This window comes from Toxoplasma gondii, chromosome IX (genome assembly GCF_000006565.2).
Source record: "Toxoplasma gondii ME49 chromosome IX, whole genome shotgun sequence".
NCBI lineage: Eukaryota > Apicomplexa > Conoidasida > Eucoccidiorida > Sarcocystidae > Toxoplasma > Toxoplasma gondii.
Genome location: NC_031477.1, coordinates 5,584,504 through 5,603,664, shown reverse-complemented (window position 1 = coordinate 5,603,664; position 19,161 = coordinate 5,584,504). Strand labels below are relative to the sequence as shown.

Below are 19,161 nucleotides of genomic sequence, written 5' to 3'. Positions count from 1 at the left end.
TATAGTCACAGATACTGTGAAAAGTCGGCAGTGAGGAAGCTTTCTAGGTGGCGGACGGGCTCTGATGCCTTCATGAGGAGACGGTCACCCGAACTTGGAACTGTAAGATATGCTTGCCGGCACAGTTGCGGACTGAATGTTTCGGCGTACACGTGGACTGCAGTTGCTCGGGCCTACACACTCGAGGAAGGGTCAGTACGACGTCCGCAGCTACATGTCCCTACACAAGTCTGTGGAGCTGAGACACAGCTTCCATCTCGTGCCGCTACTAGCGACCAAGGGAATGCTTCAGCAAGGACACATGTGTCAGTGTTCCATTCAACAGAACGGAAGCACTTTTTGCTACCAATGTCTGCTTCGTGTCTCCACGGTTAGCGAGGAGGAATTTCGTGAGGAACGTCAGACAGATGCCATACAAACAAGTGTGCGAGTGGCAGGCTGTAAGCGCGATTCTTCAGGACGGTATTTCCATTTAAATCCTAGTGTCCATCTTCAGGACGATATATCCACTCAAACATGAGCGCGATTCCTCAGTACGATGTTTCTAGAGATGCCACAACAGCAGTGCTAGTTTAGGAAAAATGTGGAATGTAAGGGTGAGTTGGAAACGGACTCTGAACCGTTCGCGAGATGAATAGGAAACCTTGACACAGACACCCGTGAGAACGTTGATTCATGAACAACAAAAGATTCGTCACCTTGCTAATAACTACTCGTGACACTGGTGCGAGCGTCCGGAGGGCTAGATAAAATCATACTTCCGCTTGTGCACCAGAAGCAGATCGGCGGAAAGAGGCATCACATGCCAGATGGATGTTTGGCGACGTCATTAGACTTGGGGAAGTTCTATCCGACTACCACTTTCTATCACCATTTAAAGACGACTTGAGAGTCAATTCTTTTCTCAAGCAGGTTGTTGCTCCTGGCTCCAGTGCGACCGTGGCACCCTCCGTATCCCTCAGGGTACAACGGGAGTGCTCACGCGCGGAAAGGGTTAATTAGTTAACAGGAAACGCGAAACATACCGCAGTCGGATCTGACGAGACATGTAATATCAGTTTCGGCCCCCAACAAACAGAGGAAACGCGCACTTTAACAAAAAGCGATGTGAGAACAGAACAAACCCGGAAAAATAACTGGCCTATTGCAGCTAACGTTCTGACACGACTCAGCGGCAATCGCCAGAGCAAATTCGTGTTCGGTCTATAAAGTGGGCTCTAAGCGGAAACGCGCAACCCTGTACCGCTGACAGACACAAATCCACTTTTAGTAAGTGCATTCGTCGTTTCTCGAGCCGACAGCTCAAATTAGAATACCGGAGAGAAACCTTTCAGCTACTCTCTCCCTGAGGATACACACCTGTTGTATCGGTCATTCTTTCTGCATCGAAACGCCGAGTGTTCGCGCAGTGGAAACTCGAAACCCATATCCTTATGACACCCCGGGTCGATGCTGCGAATCGATCTCTCGCACACATGCATCGGGCAAAGAGCTTCGGTGGCATCAACGCTCTGAGGTGCATGTGCCGAACCATCTCGGCCGATTCATAGTTATTGCCCCGTTCTAAATGTGTAAAAGGGAGTGCATCTCCTCATTTCTTTCGCCTCCCGCCCGCGTGTAGCCGCACATCATGCTTCCACCACGGGGACGGAGTCGACCAGCTCGTAGTTGAGATGGCCACGAAACGAGAGTCTATATAGGCGTAGGAATCACCTGCCAAAATTGTAGCTCCTGTGGAATGCAGCTAAACTGAAATCGACGAACAATCGAATCCTTCGCCTTTGCTCGTGGTTCCTTACCACCTTCTACCCAAGTCACTACTTCATACCGCCATCGCCTTCTCATTCTCCTTCCTGTTCCGGCAGAAGCGGCTCCTTGAGACTTTGTCCGGCATCAGTGGATCTTCCTGCCCCTCCTTTTCCGCCCGCTTTCCCGCGTTTCTTTCGGTGCTTCTGGGTCTCAGAAACCGCTCCTTGGCCTCCACACGCCGTCGCTGGGGCCTCCTCTGCACAACTCTCAGTTCCCGCGGTTGCGTTGCAGGCATCGGTTCCGGAAGCCGGGCTCCCTGGAGCCTCATCCGCCTGCACGTAGTGCTCTGCATGCGCTGGAGCTGGCGCGTGTCGAGGTGAAGCGGAAGCGGCTGCTGCTGCTGCGGCCGCCGGCGTGTACCCTTCTCGCCTCGGGAGCATGTACACACGCAGCACCCAAATGCGTCTGTCAGGGAGACTGGTCCCAGCTAGCGAGCCCTGCTCTAGGTCGACAGGGCCGTTCCCAGCGAAACCCTCCATCAACAGGAAGCCGAGGCCGAAGGCAGCCATGCGATGGTTCACGGTTTCGCATGCAAGGCGCATGCGGTGCAGCGCCGCGTCGTCGAGCACCTTCCGGAGGCTGGAGCAGCACCCGATCAAGAGCACGAAGATGAGGCCGAGGCCCGGGAGAAAAAGAATCAGCAACACGAGAGACAAGATGACGATCTGCCAGAAGAACGAATGCGCGCGGTTGATCTCGCGAACTGCTCGAAAAATCAGCTGGCTGTTCCCAAACATTGTCAAGAGAGTGGCCGGAGTGCCCAGAGGCGGCCCCGTACCCACCGGAGGCACAGCCACGAACCACGAGGGAGGGGTCGCCGCGACATTGGACGATTGAGACTGAGAAGAACTTTCGCTGGGTCCAGAACGAGCCGAAACAGCGGCGTTGCGGTGGGCAGCTGCGTGCAGGAACGGCACCCAGTCAAAGGGTGGAGGCGAGCGTACGCAAAGGTACGAACAACAGCCTTGGCCATTGTCGAGAGCCTTCGCATTCCCGTACAGGTCCACAGACTGCACCTGCAGAAAAGTAACACGACACGCTCTCGTCTTTTGCCCGGAAAAACGTCGGAGCCGCTCGTAACGCAAACGGAGTTCTTACTCGATTTGTGAAGCACACACAACGTTCACACAGCCACTCGGCTTGCGCTCCTAACTACGTTACCTTCCGTACAACGGATACATGACCTGTCTTTTACGCACTTGAAAACACGAGAGGCTGACATCGGGGTGAAGGCTGGTCGTGTGGACTGCACCACGCTCCACACATAAAGAACTGATACATCTAGTTGACGGACGACATTGCTACAGGACGACCAATCGAAATATCCAGTGACCGCCTGACTCCAGTTGATGAATCACCTTGCTAAACAATGAACAATAACACGGCAAAGCCAGGTCCAGCTTCGCCGCAAGAAACACAGCTTCACCACTTCCCAAACACAAACCCTCTTCCAACAAACCGTTTTTTTGCTTTAATCCCCTTCCGACAGCGCCCCCACTTACCTCAGGATTCAGAGCGACCGCCGGGGTCATAGACACCGGGAGGAGAACCAAAGGCACATCGCTGCCGGAACTCGAGATAACCCTGGCACCCGTTGCAGGCGGAACCTGTACACATGTTGGCGACTCTGGAGTTGATTCTGTTGCAGAATTCCCGGGCACAGTTACCGTCCCGTTGTCCTGCGGCCGGTAATAACGTTCGTTGCCTTCCCCCTCGCGACTTTGAAGCAACGGCTGCGCCATGGTGCAGGCCGCCCGGCAAACTCTTGCTGACAGCCGAGGAATTCAAATTCAACTTGGATCTTCACGTTGCTAGAGGCGAGCGGGAACCGGGGAACAAAGAACCTCCCGGTGAATCCCTTTTGAGATTTCCAGATCCGCGCCAGACAGTGTGCAGAAACTAATGGTTTTCTGAGGTACTTAGCAGGACGGATCTCGCGATTCTCTTTTCAAGCAGAAAAAACACCGCAGCAACGAACTCCGTTCCGTGAAGCAAAAAGCTCTTCGCATGCGAACAGCCAGACCTCCGCGGACCGCTGCCGTGTTTGATCACCCCAGCAGGAGGAGCAGGAGGCTGGGAAAAGGTAGAAGACGTTCACGGATTTAGAACCTACAGGCACCGTTAAGCGAAGAAAAGATGACGGGAAGGCGTAAATGACTGTTCGGATCAACTTCCGCGACCCGACACAAACAGCGGGAAGGAGAGACAGGAAACAGAGACGCCTGGCTGCACACGAGCGCATGTGCGTTGCAGACTTACGGAGGGAGAAACTCGAAGATTTTCTCTAGATCCTGACGATAAGGAAGCCTTTTTTGCGTCCACAAGTAGAAATGAAGGCGCCAACATCGACGAGACGGAAAAGTTGGCACTGACGAGTAAATTCTTTTCTAAAAGCCGCGCGAGACAATGCGCAAAAAGCCCCTGGCAAGAGTCTCTTTTGCTCTGAAAGCACAAGAGAGAACTGCAGCCCAGCAGGGCGCTTACATGTTTGCGCAGGGTTTGACATTTCAGCACATGAGTAGAACTGTAGCAACCTTAATCACAGTGTGCACACACTTGAAGTTTTTGCCGCCTCATCAATCTACCTGATTTGACGTTTTGCTGATCAGCTCCTCCCCGAGCTGCGTTCCGAAATCTCGGCCATGAACAAAGAGCCGCCAGCCGGCTGCGCCACCTCAACCGACGGTAAATTCAGGACGAAGTCGCAGGGTACCGACTGAAGGCGTACCTCGTTCCCCTTTCTGATTTTGTACTTTATCGCGTTTGTCTCAACTTTGTTTTCCCACGTGTCAAGCTGCTTAATTTTCTAGTTTGTGTTGCAGTTTTTCTCACGCGCAGAGTTCGAGTGCAAACAAAGCGGACAAAGCCTGTCTCGCGACACCGAGAGGTTGACGCCAGTGAGTTGAGGGCGCTCAGGGGATTCTGGGACTTTCGAATTCCACCGCTCGTGGACGGTGTGAAGTCCGCTCTTCTTTTCCGACCATTTCACCCCTCTGTACATTTGTCCTGTCACTCGTGTCAACTTCGGCGACCAGAGTTTGGCCAGTCACCTCGCTGCTCGACCCTCAACCGTCAACGCCGTCGTGTTCAGTCCTCTGTGGCAGATAGCAAATTGGGTGACAGCTTCCTGCACAAATGTATGCAGAAAAAACAAATACTGACTGCGCCGGCGACGTATCTCGTCATCACACTTGCACAGACACGCCGCAGCCGCTCCGCTCGCGCGGAGGTTTCGGCACACCGCCTGTCCGCGTACTGCGGAGTACACATGACCGTTCACAAACCCCCCCGTCCTTAAGTGCACTGAAAGTTCGATTCTCAGCGAGGGTATACCCACATCACTGCGTCGGTTGTTCACTGACGGTTTGGTTCTTAGGAATCTGTAGTTGAGTTTGAAGCACAGAGGATTCACGATGCCTCCGACCAAGCCCGAGTCTCCCGGCGCTTCACGGCGTTTTTCCCCCGTGAGGCCGCCCTCAGTCGCGAGTGGGTCTGATGTGTTTTCGGCATTTTCTGACGGGACTTCTCTCCGCTCGGGCGCTCCCGGCGGGGGCCTGGCGCCCTCGCTTCGTGGCTCGCCGAACTTCACTGCCGCCAATCCTGGACTGGGCGACGGTCAGGCATACCTTCCGTACTCAGCACCGTTGGCGTCAGTGGGTTCGGGCCTCCACGGGTCGCCTCACGTGCGAGCGAGTTCTGTTCCTCCTGTGGGGACCGGGACAGTTCCTGAAGCTGTTCACAGCCAGCATGTGCGCCCCGAGTTGTCTCCGGCCGGTCTCGTCCTTGGGTCTTTGGGCAGCGGCTCTCCGGGCGGGTCGACAGCGTCGTGCGGCACCGCCTCTCACCGCGAATTGTCGCCGCAGACTTCCCTCGCAGGATTCGTTTCGATGGGGACGCAGGCCCACCAACTCCTGCCGCAGCTGCCTCAGCAACTGGCCCAGGCCCAGGCCGTCCACCCGCCGGCCCACCCGCTCGGCGCCAGCTCGTCAGTCGCGGCCACTGAGGGATCCCCGCCTAGCAGTCCACGAAGCACTTTCTCGTCCGTGCACTCTTTTGGACAACACGAAGTCGTCTCTGTCTCGTTGCCTGCCGGACCCGTCTGCGCCGGGTCGCCTTCGGGGCCTTGCCGCTCGGGGGTCCTAGGCTTGGGGCCGGCACCGAACTCCAACTGTTGTCTGGGGGGAAACGCGACGGGAGATGCCTCACGCTCTTTCTGCCAAGCACACAACGTTTTAGATTCCCCAGGAACCTGCCCTCGTAGAAGCCCCGGGAAGCCACCAGCAGCCGGGGAAGAGTTGTCCGAGTTGAATGGAGAAGAACGACCAGCGGAGTTTGGCGCTGACCTCTCCAGCGGCACCTTCGAAGTTCTCGTCCAGGCACCCAGCATGAAGTTCAACTGCGGCCACTTCATTGCGTATCGCGGCTTCCGGGAACGACTTCACGGGCACAACTACTCGGTGACTGTGAAAATCGGCGGAATCGTCGGACCCGATGGCTACATCCTCGATTTCGGAGACATCAAACAAACCGCCAGAGAAGTCTGCAAGGTGAGCTGCAATTTCAGAAACATGCGTCACGTGGGTCACTGTATGTACACGTTAGGTAGACACGCTCATTTTCGGACAACGCGCCGTGACGGTGTTTTCAGTTTTTTTGTGGTGCATGTACTTCTGAATGCCGGAGTTTCCTCCGGTTTTTTTCCCTGCCAGAACATCCTAAATGCTCCGTCGATGTCTTTTTTGTCTTCCACTGTAGTTTCTATGATAGCCTGATGTGATCGTCCCTGCAAGCAGAATCCGAGTTCACCGGGGTTGCGATCTTGGTGAAGTCGACGCACCTTGCAATTGCGGGGGCCGGCATGAGCGTCTGAAGTTGGCCCTTCTTTCGTGCGAGTGCCGGAAGGTACTGGAAAGATGCATAAGCGGCTCTGCTGTTGGTTGGTCTGGTGCGTGTTTGTCTCAGTCTCTGGATGAGCACCTAATTGTCCCAATGAAAAGTGACGTGTTGGACATCACCCAAGAGGGCCAGTCCATTATCATTCGCTGCGAAGACGGGGCAGAGTTCAAGGTGCCCTGCTCCGATTGTAAGGTGAGTGTGCTCGCTCTGAAACATACGCGTCATGAAACGGAAAGTAGGGCCCCGCCTTCGTTGCCCGAATGAACACCGAGGATTCTCCGACAGCTTGCCTACTGCAATGTTCAGTGGTTTTTTGGCGACGGGGAAATCGTGTACGTTCATTTCGTTCACTAGAACGGGTACACCACGCGCACACGAACACGCGCCCGTAACAGCCGATACTGATAGATTTGCCCGGTTGCCTCATCGGCCGGGCGCATTGAAAATGCGCCTTTCGTGTACCAGCAGCTTCAAGTCATGCAGGCTATGGTCATGCATTAACTTGTTGCTCTTTGGCTTTGCACTTGCGTATCTTTCCTCAGTGTCTTCCTATTGTGCACTCAAGTGCGGAGGAGATTACCTGCTATCTTTGGCAATGCATCGTGGACAAGGTCACTGTTCCGCTGCTGAAGAAGCGCGGAGCAACGGTAAGTCTCCTGCCTCGCAGAAAAGCTCGTTAGCCATTTGTGTGTGAACGTGTGTTCTCTAGACACTCAGAATGGTGCGAAGTTAACTGCTTCATAGCTCTACGTCAGTTCTACGTTACCCTTCACTAAGTTTCAAATCCCTGGATGAGATGTTGTAACTCCAGCGGTCACTTCCCGTCGACATAAGTAGACGTGTTGCTGAACAGTTGGAACGGCGATGCTACATGAATCTTTACAGTTTTTCTGTGTGATGTGATGCAGTGGGTGGAGGTCGCTGTTTGGGAAACGCCGTCCCAGATGGCATCTTTTCGGAGAGAGGTTTAAAGGATGTGGAATATACGCTCGACACGGATGGAGAGATATTAGGAGGAAACAAAACTCTTGAAAGCTGTCTACACATCGCAGAAAGAGTTTCCCGATGAACGACTTCAGAGCAACTTGAACGTAGATCCACCTTACTAGCTTTCGGCGAAGTGCTGTCGAAGGTCATCTTGATAGCGAGGATGATTATGTTACTACCACCCGTCGTTCTGGTCCAAAATGACAACCCCGTGTGTCACCGTACGTTTCGTTATGCTGATGGGGCGTAGTGTGCAGTTGGCTCTACTAAGAACGACTTTCTTCATAAACTGAGTAGTGTCTTAAAGGTCGACTCCAGTTTTTTCAATCAGTCAGGGTAGCCCTAAAGTTGCTCGATCGCTTGAAGCACAATGTGATCGTCAGCTCACCGTCCTTACGGCCCAGCGATTAGGAGCTCTAGTGCTCGTAGTATGTACTCCCCCAAGAGAGCTTAAAAATAATCGCGTCTCAGATATGTTTAATCCCACTACGATGGCACTGATCACACTGGTATCTGAATAGTAGTTTCCCCTCACCGTTACCTCCAGCGGCATACCAATATATTCGATGATCTTATTTTTTCACACGGGTATAACTCAGATCGAATCCGCAGGGACAAAAGTAAGCAAAATCAATCAAAAGGTTTGTTCAGTGGTTCAGCATCAACAGCCTCATTTCGACTGCATACCCAGAGTGATACTGGAGCGCACATTACCATTCAGTAACAACAGAAGCTAGATTTTATGAAAAAGGACTCGTGGGTTTCTATGGAGTTTTTTTCCCGAAAGGGATATTCTACAACTTGCACAAGTTGTTCAGATGTCTTTGTCTATCGGATTCGAGTGGCGTGAAAGAAGCTACACGCTTTTCTCTGGGTTGAAGACCACGGTCACTCGTCGACTTTTGGACTTCTATAGGATTTTGCGTGACACTGGGTCTGGAGTGCAATCAACGACGAGAAAGAGAATGTGTCAGACCAGGATCTCTTCACTGATATGGCAGGCGGCTTGTTGCTAAGTGTCTGTATTAACGAGCGACTCACGAAACGCGGAAACATCGAGACAAGACATTCTGCGCCTATATTATAGATGGAGGCGAGCGCTTGTTACGACTACGTCTCTCCTTAAACACTGGCATTCCCGCCTTCTGCATCCTGCCCGACGGATTGAATGCCGTACACCCCCTGGCGCACAAAGAGACCTTTGCGGGGGCTTTAGATCAGCACCACGCCTGAACAGCGCAAGGCAAAATTCGATTGAGTTTCGCTCCTCCAGTGAGGAAAGCGGGACACAAGGAACCTCAAGGCGAAAAGTTTGCTATTTTATTCTAATTCGCCGTGGTAAACACAGTCAACAAGTGACGGGGAAACTCGGGATCAATAATTACCCTTCACCTGTGTTTGACTGTCGTTTTGCAAATAGTTGTTGATTATTGTGCCGTCAGAAACACACGGTTTCAGAGTGCTGCGACAAGCATTCTCTCCCAACGGGAATGGATGAGACAGCATGCGCCATTGTCTGAGATCTATCCTTTGCCCTTTGTTTTTCCATTCCCATTTGCCGGGCCACCTGGTCTTCTCGACATCGTAGACGAAGAAGTCAAAAACAATGATCGTACAAAACGAAAGAACACGAATGCCGTGACCTAAACATAGGCTGTGGGGTTTTCGCCATCAGTTTTAGACGGCAAACACAGGTAAACGCGCACACGGAGAAAAATATACACACAAACTTCTACGAGTGAACCCGCGAAACAGCGCCTGAAGACCGCTAAAAAGTGAAAGAGCGGCTCTTGGAGTTGTACAAGATTCGCAACAGGGCAACCTGCCTCGTTCGCACAAATACCTCTAAGCTGCAGCGCAGATGCTGATGGATTGGGACGTTGTGCGTGTGCTCCAACTCATTCTGTCCCGAATGCCTGTGTATGCCTTCCCAGTTTCTACGTCCATTTTGTTACGAAAGCCAAAGTCGGCATTTCCTGTTGTGTGTTTCGTGGTTGGGCCAGAACCTCCTACACGAATGTCGCTCTCGACGTCACCGGAAACTACCAGTCTTCTCTAACTCGTGCTTTCTCTACTTTGCCTGTGCGAAATTACGAGGTAGTATTCGAGAGGGGTTCCAAGTGTGCACGTGACTCTCTCAGGTCTGTGCGAGGCTTGTATTTTCTGGGCGTCATAGCATCGTCGCCAGCCCGCTGTCAGCCTTAGGACGCCGCGTTGTTGCACCTGCTTTTCGGTTTTCTGCTTGTACCGCAAGAAGTGTTCCCAGAGCTTGACATCCCTCTGCCTGCGGAATTCTGTCTCTTACTCCGACTGGCAGCTTGCGACCGTTGTTGGGGTTTCATTTCTCCTGGAAAACGTAGATTGCTCGTCCAGCCTGGCAGCCACGCAACCCCCAGAGAGCGGCAGCGCCCTTTCGCTCGCGGGTGTCGGGTCCATACTGGACGCCCCCCGGACAGAGATTCCCCGAGAAACCCCAAATCGTCGGCGTCCCCAAAACCTGTGTGCACGGGTTGGTCGATACGCAGATCGCGGTGCTGCATTTGCTACAACGTCGGGAGTCTCTTCAGAGAAGCTTTTCGTGGAAATCGCCTGTTGGAGGCACGACAATATGCGTCCCATCGTTCGACACGGAATCGGCATCTCTCCACGGGTGTCGCGCCCTCTAGACGCTCAGCAGCTGGCTGCCACAGAGTGTTTGTGGTGCATATTTTTTTAGACAGAATTATTTGCGGACTGAAAACGAATTTGCGACTTTGTGGCGCCACTTTCGAAGGCGGCTCAGATTTTACGAAGAATCTTTTTTTCAACGCCGAAAAACCGTTTCGGCCCGCCACGTTTCTGCCCCGCAGGGCGGAGCGCCAGGCTCTGGACTTGCGACTTTGACTTCTCCCGCGAAAACTGCGTTTGAACTAGTACGCACCGAGCGTCCATGTCGTGAGTCCCTGGAAAAAGGCTGAAACCTCTCTTTTCCCTCCTCTCCACGCGACTCCGACGGATCGTCCACGACTCACAACACAGTCACTTGTACCCACTCCTGTTCCCCGCGAGCGCCCAGGTTAGGACGCCAGCGGAGTCGTTTCCCGGCCTCTGGCAAAGAACTCCCAGTTTTTCGCAGAAATGGCGTCAGACAAAAAGGACGCGCGCTCCAAGTCGAGCAAGTCCGAGAAGGTCGCGAAGAGCAAAAAATCGAAAAGCTCCCGGTCGGGCAGCGGCAAGTCGTCGAGCAAAGACGGAGGCGAGAAGTCTGCGAAGAGCGCCTCGAAAGCTTGCGGGTCAACTTCGGAGATCAAACCCTGTGAAGAGCACGTTTCGATTCCGACCCAGGTCGGAGAACCCCAGACTGACACCGCCTCACTGGCACCAACAAACACTCCCCCGCCAGAGCAGACCTCTGCAGTTTCCGTCGACCCCGTGACGTGGGAAGCCCAAGTTCCTGCCGCAGAAGAAGACGTGGAAGCGTCTGTGAACGCATCAGCTGAACCCGTTGTGGCGGCCGAGCCAGACATGCCTCATCCCGCAGCCTCTGCTGCAGCCTCCGCAGATGAGAATCCTCTTGTCCAGACCGAGCAAACGCCCGTCGCCGGGGAGAGGAAAACGGACGCCAACAACTTGGCACCGCCCCCAGCTCGCCAGCCAGACTCGATGCCCTCGCCTACGAGAGGCATGGGTCCCCGAGGCCGCTTGTTGGCCGGGTCGAGTTCCCCGCGGGCTGCCTTCGGGGCGTCTCAGCCGCCGCCGCCGTCTTTCGGCGTCCCCCCGCCCCCGCCCGTCGGCGGCGTGGCGCTTCTTGACGGCCAGACGCAGAAGAAGGGAGAGCACAGCCGACGGCATTTGAACGCGCGACTCATGGGAGATGGAACGTACGAGACGGAGAGAGTGGGGAGGATCCAGTTTGTCAGTATGGCCCGGACGTGTATCGGCTTGCACGACGAAAGCGGGGCGCCGGCGCGGTCGAACTGTCCGCCCTGCTCGTACCTCCACGACGTCGTCGGCATGGTGTGTCGCAGGCCTCCTGGGGGGACGCTGCCGGACCGGTGGGTTGACTACCAAGACATGCACGACGAGCTGGTGCTGAAGCAAATCCGTGAAGAGTGGAGGCGGAAAGAAGCCGAGAAAGCCGATACGGTGGTGAACGCGGAGGTCGCAGAAAACGTGTCCATCTTCCCGTGCAAAAGTTTCCTCGCGAGAAACTTTGCGGAAACGCTGCCCGAGGGCGTCAGGCTGCTCCTGCCGTCGCGCCTCCAGCAGCGCCTGAATCGCCGCCGACGGACTCTCCGACACGAGAAAACAGGGACGGAGGACCTTGAAGGCGAAATCAGCCAAGATGAAGAAGATGTCGCAGCCGAAGGTGGCCGGATTTGTGCAAAACCCCGGGGGTCTCCGCAGGGAGCCGCAGAACCGACGGAGAACAGTTTTGCGGACAAACACATCAAAGAGACGCCCGGTGCCGACTCCAGATCCGCGACCGAAGGTCCCGAGACACCTGAAAAAGCCCCAGCCGTGGAGGACAATGCGCAGCCTGCGTCGTCTGAGGACGCCAAGGCAGGCGCCGTGGAGACGCCAGCCGACTTGGCGTACGAAGAGGACCTAACTTTCTTGGGGAACGGCGGGAAGGTCGTCGCGGTTATCAACCTGTGCATGACCGAACGATACTACTCACAACCCACCCTGCGTCGAGATGTAAGACAATACGAATCAGTGAAAGCTTGTGCCACGCACTTTCTCTGTAGAAAAGGACGTCGCAGACATGTCCTCGTACCTCTCGGGAGAGCTTCGGAGCCGAGATGCCACACATCGAATGTTGAGGCAGCGTCGATGAGCCACGAAAGATCAAACCGCAGGGATATGTTGGCTGCAATTCACGTAGTTCTTGTCGGGCGCAGCGTAGAGCCAAGACTCTCCAATAAGAGACACTTTGTCTTTTGTGCCTGCTTCTCGGCCTGCAGTGACAGGACACTGTTTCCGCGCTTTGTTCTTGTGCAGGGCATCGAGGCGTACTGGATCAAAGTCGACGGCAGCGGAGACATTCCCGATGACAAAGTATTTTGCCTCTTCTTCCGAGTGATAGCCTTCCTCGCGCACAAGTATTCCAAACTGCTGCCGTTCTCTCCCGAGTCCTTCGCCACAGGCTGGTACTCGTGCGGTCGCGATAAAATGCAGGAAGAGACAGTGACAGTCGAAGACACTCCGACTGGCCACGCCGTCTGCTGTGACAAGTTCACTATTGTCGTTCACTGCACGCATGGCGTGAATCGAACGGGGCTGTTTGTCTCGCTGCTCCTCGCGACGCTCTTCAACTGCAGCGCAGAGTTCGCAGTGAAGGCCTACGAGGCGAAGCGCGGAGCTCCTCTGAGCAAGGGTGAGACACGGAGTAGAATTTGCCATGTTGTTTGCGCCAGCCGCCTCCGTCGTATTCCTATGGAGTTCACTTTTTGGAGGTCCGACGGAGTGCTGCTCAGGCGTTTTCTCTTTTGCGGCGATTCCCTCTGAAATAAGCTCTAGTTCGTATGTCGCGCGTAGAACTCTATGTAGAGTTACCTTAATGTCGTATAATGCTACAGTTCGACTCTCCTAGCTGTCTTGAGCAGGCCAAGGGGGGTAGTCGTGTACAACAGTCATAAAGAATTTGCCTGGTGGATCGAACGGACGCTTTCTGGGGGAAGATCCAAAAATAATGTGTTCGTACATTGGAAATATGCTACCGCGGGCGACGATGACGCTTCCGCTCCTCCGCGGACCTTGGAGTAACGTAGACCACGCCTCGCAGTTTCGTTGCATGCAACTGGCCATTTCGCGAGATTTCCGTGTTGCCGGCGACCAAGACTATCTCGGGATTTTCCGTCGGTGACGACACAGGCGCTGTGAATTGAAACTGAGAGGCTTGTTTCTGTTGAGCTTCAGAAATGTGGTGAAGACGCGTGTGTCAGTTTCGAGTACCAACAGCGAAGAAGACACAGTGTGAGTGGAGAACCGGCGTCTGCATGTGACCCAGAAATGCCGTCGGGTACTTCAGGGACGAGGAAGTGATTTTTTGTCGTTTCTGAGAGAAGCCGCAGAATTCGGAGGCTCCTCGTTGCGTGCCTGCGCTTCGGTGCACTCAGACGGCTCAACAGAAAGTGCATGTAACGGGTTTCTGGAGAAACGCGCCTGCATCGTGGTCTGTTGTGTGCCTTTTTCAGAGGTCTTCGTCAACTGGATTCGACAAAAGTGCAAGGCAGGAATTCCGGAGCGCTTCCGGTCGGCTCTGATGCCTCCGGAGGTCTCCCGTCTCTTCACGCGAGTCCAAAAGCTTCTCCTGGAGGGCGGTGACCTTGCAGGCGAAGAGGAACTGACTCTCCCGACTCCAGAGACGCTCACCAACGCGCTGGATGGAGAGAGAAAAGAACAAAACGGTCGTCAAGAACGCCTTGAGGCGCACGTGGAGCGCATGCGTCAACTGCGCGCCGCCCTGAAGGCCAAGAAGGCGGAAGAAAAGGGCGAGGGCACACATGAAGGCCAAGAAGCAAAGGAAAGAGACGACCAACAGACTGAGGGTGAGGAAAAGGCAGAAGGCGAGAAGGCGGAAGAGAGCAAGGACGAGCAGGCGGCCTCGGCGGCTGAGGACTCTGAAGAAGGTCAAGATGCGGAGGAGACGAAGGAAAACGAGGAGCTGAGTCGAGAACGCGCTCTGGAGGTGCCAAAGTTGCCTGCGCGACTCCCAGCAGACGGCATCGTGTTGTTCGGGCCCATTCAGTCTTCGCTGCTGGCCCCGGAGGAGCTTCTGGTGAGTCTCCTCTCGTCTCAGGAGTCCGCGAAAATCAGCGGATTCGAAATCATGACGGGCGACGACTTGCACGGCCAACCTCATCCGTACCCTCAGCTGTTGACGACTCTTCGCACGCGCCGCAGAGAAACCCCCGAGAAGGGCAGACGCGGCGACGGGAACAAACGGAGGCGCGGGGCGAAAGGCAAAGCCGGAGCCGCGGAGGAAGAGACACAGGGTACTGGACAGCAAGATGGTGGGCCTCCGTCCAAAGAGGAGATGAAGGGAGAGAACGGGGAAAACGAGGAGGCATGCGAGGAAGTGGAGAAGAAAAAAGAGGCGAGCGTGAAAAGCGAGAAAGAAGCTGCGGCTGCGTCAGACGAAGACTCGAAGGGACATGTCTCCGAGGACGGCACAGAGCATGACACGCCCGCGGCGAAGAAGCGCCGCTTGGAAGCCAAGCTGGAAGACTTGGAGGAAGCCGTCAAGGACGAAGAAGATGCGACGGCTGAGATGGCCGAGAAAAAGGTCGAGGAAACCCAGGGAGAAGCGACAGCTGAGCAGAGCGCGCCCGCAGTGCCTGAACCTCCGAACATCGACGAGCTGTCGATCCCTGAGCTCCACACCAAGGGACAAGGGCTGTACAGTCAGAAGCAAATTGCGTACCGCCTGATTCAGTTCCGCGAAGAAGACCCGCTTCGACTCCACTATATCGTGAAGGTCCAGTGCGCAGACATCGCGACCTTCGAGTGGCTTCTCTCCCACAGCTTCGGACGCATGCGCCAGCAAATGATCCAGGGCTACCCCTCGTCGCTCTACAAGCTGCTGTATCTGCGAGGGAAGCGACGAGACAAGGAACTTTTCGCGCGCGCCCAGGAAGTCGCCCAGGCGGAGAATGCGGCGCGACAACGAAACCGGAACGTCGCCGCGCCCAAGAAGGGCTTTCGGACTGGCGCGCGACCCGGGGCCCCAGGGCCCTTCATGGGGTCGCGCCCCGGTGTCGCGCCGCCGCCCCCCTTCCCCGGGATCCGACCCGCAGGCGCAGTTCTGCCACCGCCGCCTGCCCCCTTCGGGCCCCCGGTCACGCCAGGCTTCCCCGCGCCTCCCTTCTTGCCTCCAATCCCCGGCATGGCTCCGCGAGGTGTCCCCTGCGCCCCAGGGGTTTCGCAACCCCCGTATCCCCCTGGCGCTTCGCCCCCGCTCTTCTGCCCTCCGCCGCCTGGGGCTCCACCGGCGCCTGGGTTTGGAGAGGGGGGGCGGCGGGACGGGCCCACGCCCCCGGGCCCCCCTGGACCCTTCCCCGGAAGACTCTACGAACCCCGGAGCCCTCCTCCGCCCGGAGCGGAGCCACCACGAATGTACGATCCCGACTACGTGTCGAAGTCTGCAGGCGAGATGGGGTATCGCGGGTATGAAGGCCAAGACCGGGACTTCTACGGCAGGGAGCCGATGAAGTCCCCGCAGTACCCCAGAGGCCCGGGGGGCGAGACCGGCGGTCGGAGGGGCCCTTGCGGCTCCTGGGGGCCAGGTGGACCCGAAGGCGACCGCGAGGGCTACCATAATCAAGCTAGCAGTCCCACCGAGCGCGGGCCTTACATGCGGAGAGGCCCGGGACCTGCGGGCTTCGGGGGCCCTGAAGGCATGCGCGACGGCTCCCTAACGAGGCACGGCTTTGGAGAGGAGAAAAGACCCTTTGGCCCGGGATGCGGTGGCTTCGGCTTCGAGGGGACCCGGGGCGGCCGGGGGCCCTCGGACGACGGCTTTGGCAGCGGCGCCCGTGGCTGCAACGAGTCCGGAGGCAGAGGCCCTTTCCCCGACCGTTCCAGAAGACCCCCAGGTGACTACGAGGGCAGGGGTCGAGACGATTTCGACCGCGGGTACGGTCCGCAAAACCGAGGCGGCATGTACTCGAACACCGGGGGAACCCAGGGGTTTGAAGGCCCCGGGTTCAGAGGCCGCGGGTTTGGCTTTTCAGATGAGTCGCCTGGCGCGGGCGGCGACCGCCACGAGCCGGGGCGCGTGCGCGGGTTTTCGTCCGACAGATTTGGGGACCGTGTTTCGTCGGACAGATATGGGGACCGCGGGGACATGTGGCCCCGAGACGGGCCCCGTGATCAAGACGAGTTTCGCAGGTTCCGCGATGGCAGCTTTCGAAACGCGGCGCGCGACAACAAAAACTTCAGCAACTTCGGATACGGAAACCAAAACCCTGCTGAGTTCGGGGGTTCCATGGGCGAGAGAGGCGGCGACTTTAGAGCCCGGATGGAGAGCGGCTCGGGCGTGGGTGGCCGGGGCGAGGATCGGGGCAGCAGGCGCATTTCCGGTTGGTCGTCTGGGTTTGAGGACCCCCGCGGAAACAGCCAGTTCGGACGTTTCTCAGGCGGAGACAGAAGCGGCTTCGACCGATTCGCGGATAGTGGCGAGCGCGGCAGCCGCTTCGGGGACAAGGAACAGGCCGGCGGCTTCGGCCGGCGCCAGGGGAGACCAAACTTGAGTCGAGACTTCCGGCGGCCTCCGTTTGGCGGTTCTGGGTCGGGGTTTGCAGATGGCAGCCGAGACGATGGCTCCCGAGTTCCTTCGCTCCCAGGTCCCCCTCAGTGGACAATTCAGAAGGGGCCCGAGGCGGGCGGCCCGTCTCCGGGCGCGTTCGGCGCGGGGCACGGGCAGATGGGAGACGCGCCAGGCGTGGAAGCAGACAAGTTCAGGACGGGGTCTGCGCCTCCAGGAATTGGACCCACTGTGGAGTCCGATTCAGAAGACAAAAGCAACTTGTCGGCCTCCTCTGTGATGCAGCCCCAGTCTTTCGGCATCGGAGGCCAAGAGTCTTCGGCACAGAACGCATTTGCTCAGTTCGCAAAGCAGCTCGCCTCAGGTCTGCAAGACGGTGGCCAAGGCGGAAACTCGATGGCTGCGGCCATGGCGATGATGGGCGCGAGCGGAGGCTCTCAACAGGCTATGCAGCAGCAGTTGGTGGCGCTGCTGTCCCAGCAGCAAATGTACGGAAACTCGAATCTGCAGGGGGCGGACATGCAGCAGCTCATGATGTATGCGCAATACTACGGCTGTCTCCTGAACGGAATGTCCGAGCAGCAAGCTGCTGCCGTGGTCCAGACCCAACAGTTGCTCCAGCAACAGCAACAGCAACTGGTGAATCAGCAACTCCTGCAACAGAGCATTCAGCAGCAGCAACAGCTCCAGCTGAGTCTCGCTGGTCTAATGCAAACAGGGACACCGAAACCGGACAAAAAAGTGTGAACGTAAAAAAGTGTGCGTGTCGCTGTGCCGCTTGGAGTTCCGTGTGCGGAACGGATGACTCCATGGAACACAGTAAAAACGCAGAGGAGCTTCCGCGTGACGCATGCGAGGCTGCCAAAGGCAGCACAAAAAACGTGAGCGGTGTGAACATGTTGTGTGACACCCGAGTGCGTGTTCGGGATTGCAAATGTGCAAGGCGGGTGGAAGGCCCGCTGTTTTCGTGCTCTCAAAAAGTTGCTTTTGTGTATGTGTCCTGTCAGCGACCCGGGTGCGATACGGTTGCCCAAAGTTTTGCATTGTTTTCCATCACAGTGATACGCGAGACACAGAAGCAAGGCAGCAAACCCGAAGCGCATTCGATATCGGGGAGCCGCGTGCAGACAGGCGTACATGGAACTTCGCGGAATTCCTTCTCTGAAAGCTTCTCCCAATAAATGTGTTTGAGGTCGAGCCATCTGAAGGGGACCCGCGCGCCCTGCGTTGATCGGACAGGGACTTGCTTTTCCCCAGTGTTTTTGTGCGGGATCGCACCGCTGCAATGGCGACGACCCCAGCAGCGAAACAATCATTTTTGCCTTTGCTGCGGGCACGAAACGTTTCCCTGTCCACGTCGCATTCCGCTGGTGTCTGCCCTGCAGCGAGTTGTCGGAGAAATGAGATGTGTGTGAGTATCAACTGGATCTCCCGCGGTTTGCGTGCTCCTGAGTGCAAGCAGTGCGTCTTGCAGGGTCACGCCACACCAGCGGGACAAAGGGGCCGGTGCCCCCATTATCACGAGGTACATTTGCGCACATGTTTGGTGTATTGTGTTCATGAGTGAGGCATCGTCCAGCATATGTGTCGATTTGTCGTATGAAGATGGCTGCACTCAGGAAAAACCGGAACCCGTGTTTCCACGAGAGGTCCTTTGAATATCTTAGGCTGCCATGAGGTAGCATATACCCCCCACGTGTGTGCTACGTCGAGCTGACAGTCTTTTTGTTCAGACCGAGCGCGGGTAAAGGAGTCGCAAACGATCTCTTCCGCGGAGCGTGCAAGCGATTCTTGTGACAGTGACGATACCTTGACTGCGCATACGCCCAGTGGACGTTCTGGTAGCGAAACAGAGTAGCATGAAAAGATCGAAACACGTGCGGCCACGGTCGTTCCAGCAGTCCATCAGGACGGCGGATTTCGTGCACGGTTTCGCAGCCGTGAAATGTCCGCGAAGTTGAGTTGGGAAGACACAGGCTCGTATCTGAGAGGTGTACAGAGCTCGATAAAATTTTTTGATACAAGGGTACGCAGCACTGGGGAGATAGTAAGCCTCAGTCGTGGACCATTGTCGTGACAGCTTTCGTAGGCGCGCTCTGTGTTCCCAAGGGGGAGTGAAAAAACCCTTGAGAACGTTGCTGCATTTCGCCGCGGATGGTGCTCAAGCCGTCCTTGTCATGTCGCCGGGGCACGGACAAACGCCCTCTGCGATATCAGGC

General features: G+C 56.2%; 3 protein-coding genes across 3 annotated transcripts; 2 read left to right on the top strand and 1 right to left on the bottom strand.

Moving 5' to 3' along the window:
* Positions 1 to 817: 817 nt before the first annotated feature.
* On the bottom strand, positions 818 to 4,153 carry TGME49_305810 (hypothetical protein). Its single transcript, XM_002370312.2, has 2 exons — positions 3,312 to 4,153; positions 818 to 2,825 (listed from the first exon to the last, which is right to left on the bottom strand). The coding sequence occupies exons 1-2, from the start codon at positions 3,549 to 3,551 to the stop codon at positions 1,842 to 1,844; spliced, it is 1,224 nt and encodes a 407-aa protein (XP_002370353.1). The 5' UTR covers positions 3,552 to 4,153; the 3' UTR covers positions 818 to 1,841.
* Positions 4,154 to 4,241: 88 nt separating this feature from the next.
* Positions 4,242 to 7,954, top strand: TGME49_305800 (6-pyruvoyl tetrahydrobiopterin synthase). The gene is made up of 4 exons (XM_002370311.2): positions 4,242 to 6,356; positions 6,772 to 6,897; positions 7,248 to 7,352; positions 7,614 to 7,954. The coding sequence occupies exons 1-4, from the start codon at positions 5,223 to 5,225 to the stop codon at positions 7,674 to 7,676; spliced, it is 1,428 nt and encodes a 475-aa protein (XP_002370352.1). The 5' UTR covers positions 4,242 to 5,222; the 3' UTR covers positions 7,677 to 7,954.
* A 2,855-nt stretch (positions 7,955 to 10,809) lies between these two features.
* On the top strand, positions 10,810 to 17,895 carry TGME49_305790 (hypothetical protein; the record flags this gene model as incomplete). Its single annotated transcript, XM_002370310.1, has 3 exons — positions 10,810 to 12,372; positions 12,676 to 13,051; positions 13,872 to 17,895. 3 exons carry the CDS (start codon positions 10,810 to 10,812, stop codon positions 17,687 to 17,689), a joined length of 5,757 nt encoding a protein of 1,918 aa, XP_002370351.1. The 3' UTR covers positions 17,690 to 17,895.
* Between the last annotated feature and the right edge of the window lie 1,266 nt (positions 17,896 to 19,161).

Coding starts and splice junctions, on each gene's coding strand:
- TGME49_305810 (XM_002370312.2), bottom strand. CDS start 3,551: ATGGCGCAGCCGTTGCTTCAAAGTCGCGAGGGGGAAGGCAACGAACGT. Junction 2,826..3,311: donor CGGTCGCTCTGAATCCTGAG/GTAAGTGGGGGC, acceptor ACTTTTCTGCAG/GTGCAGTCTGTGGACCTGTA.
- TGME49_305800 (XM_002370311.2), top strand. CDS start 5,223: ATGCCTCCGACCAAGCCCGAGTCTCCCGGCGCTTCACGGCGTTTTTCC. Junction 6,357..6,771: donor CCGCCAGAGAAGTCTGCAAG/GTGAGCTGCAAT, acceptor TGTTTGTCTCAG/TCTCTGGATGAGCACCTAAT. Junction 7,353..7,613: donor TGAAGAAGCGCGGAGCAACG/GTAAGTCTCCTG, acceptor GATGTGATGCAG/TGGGTGGAGGTCGCTGTTTG.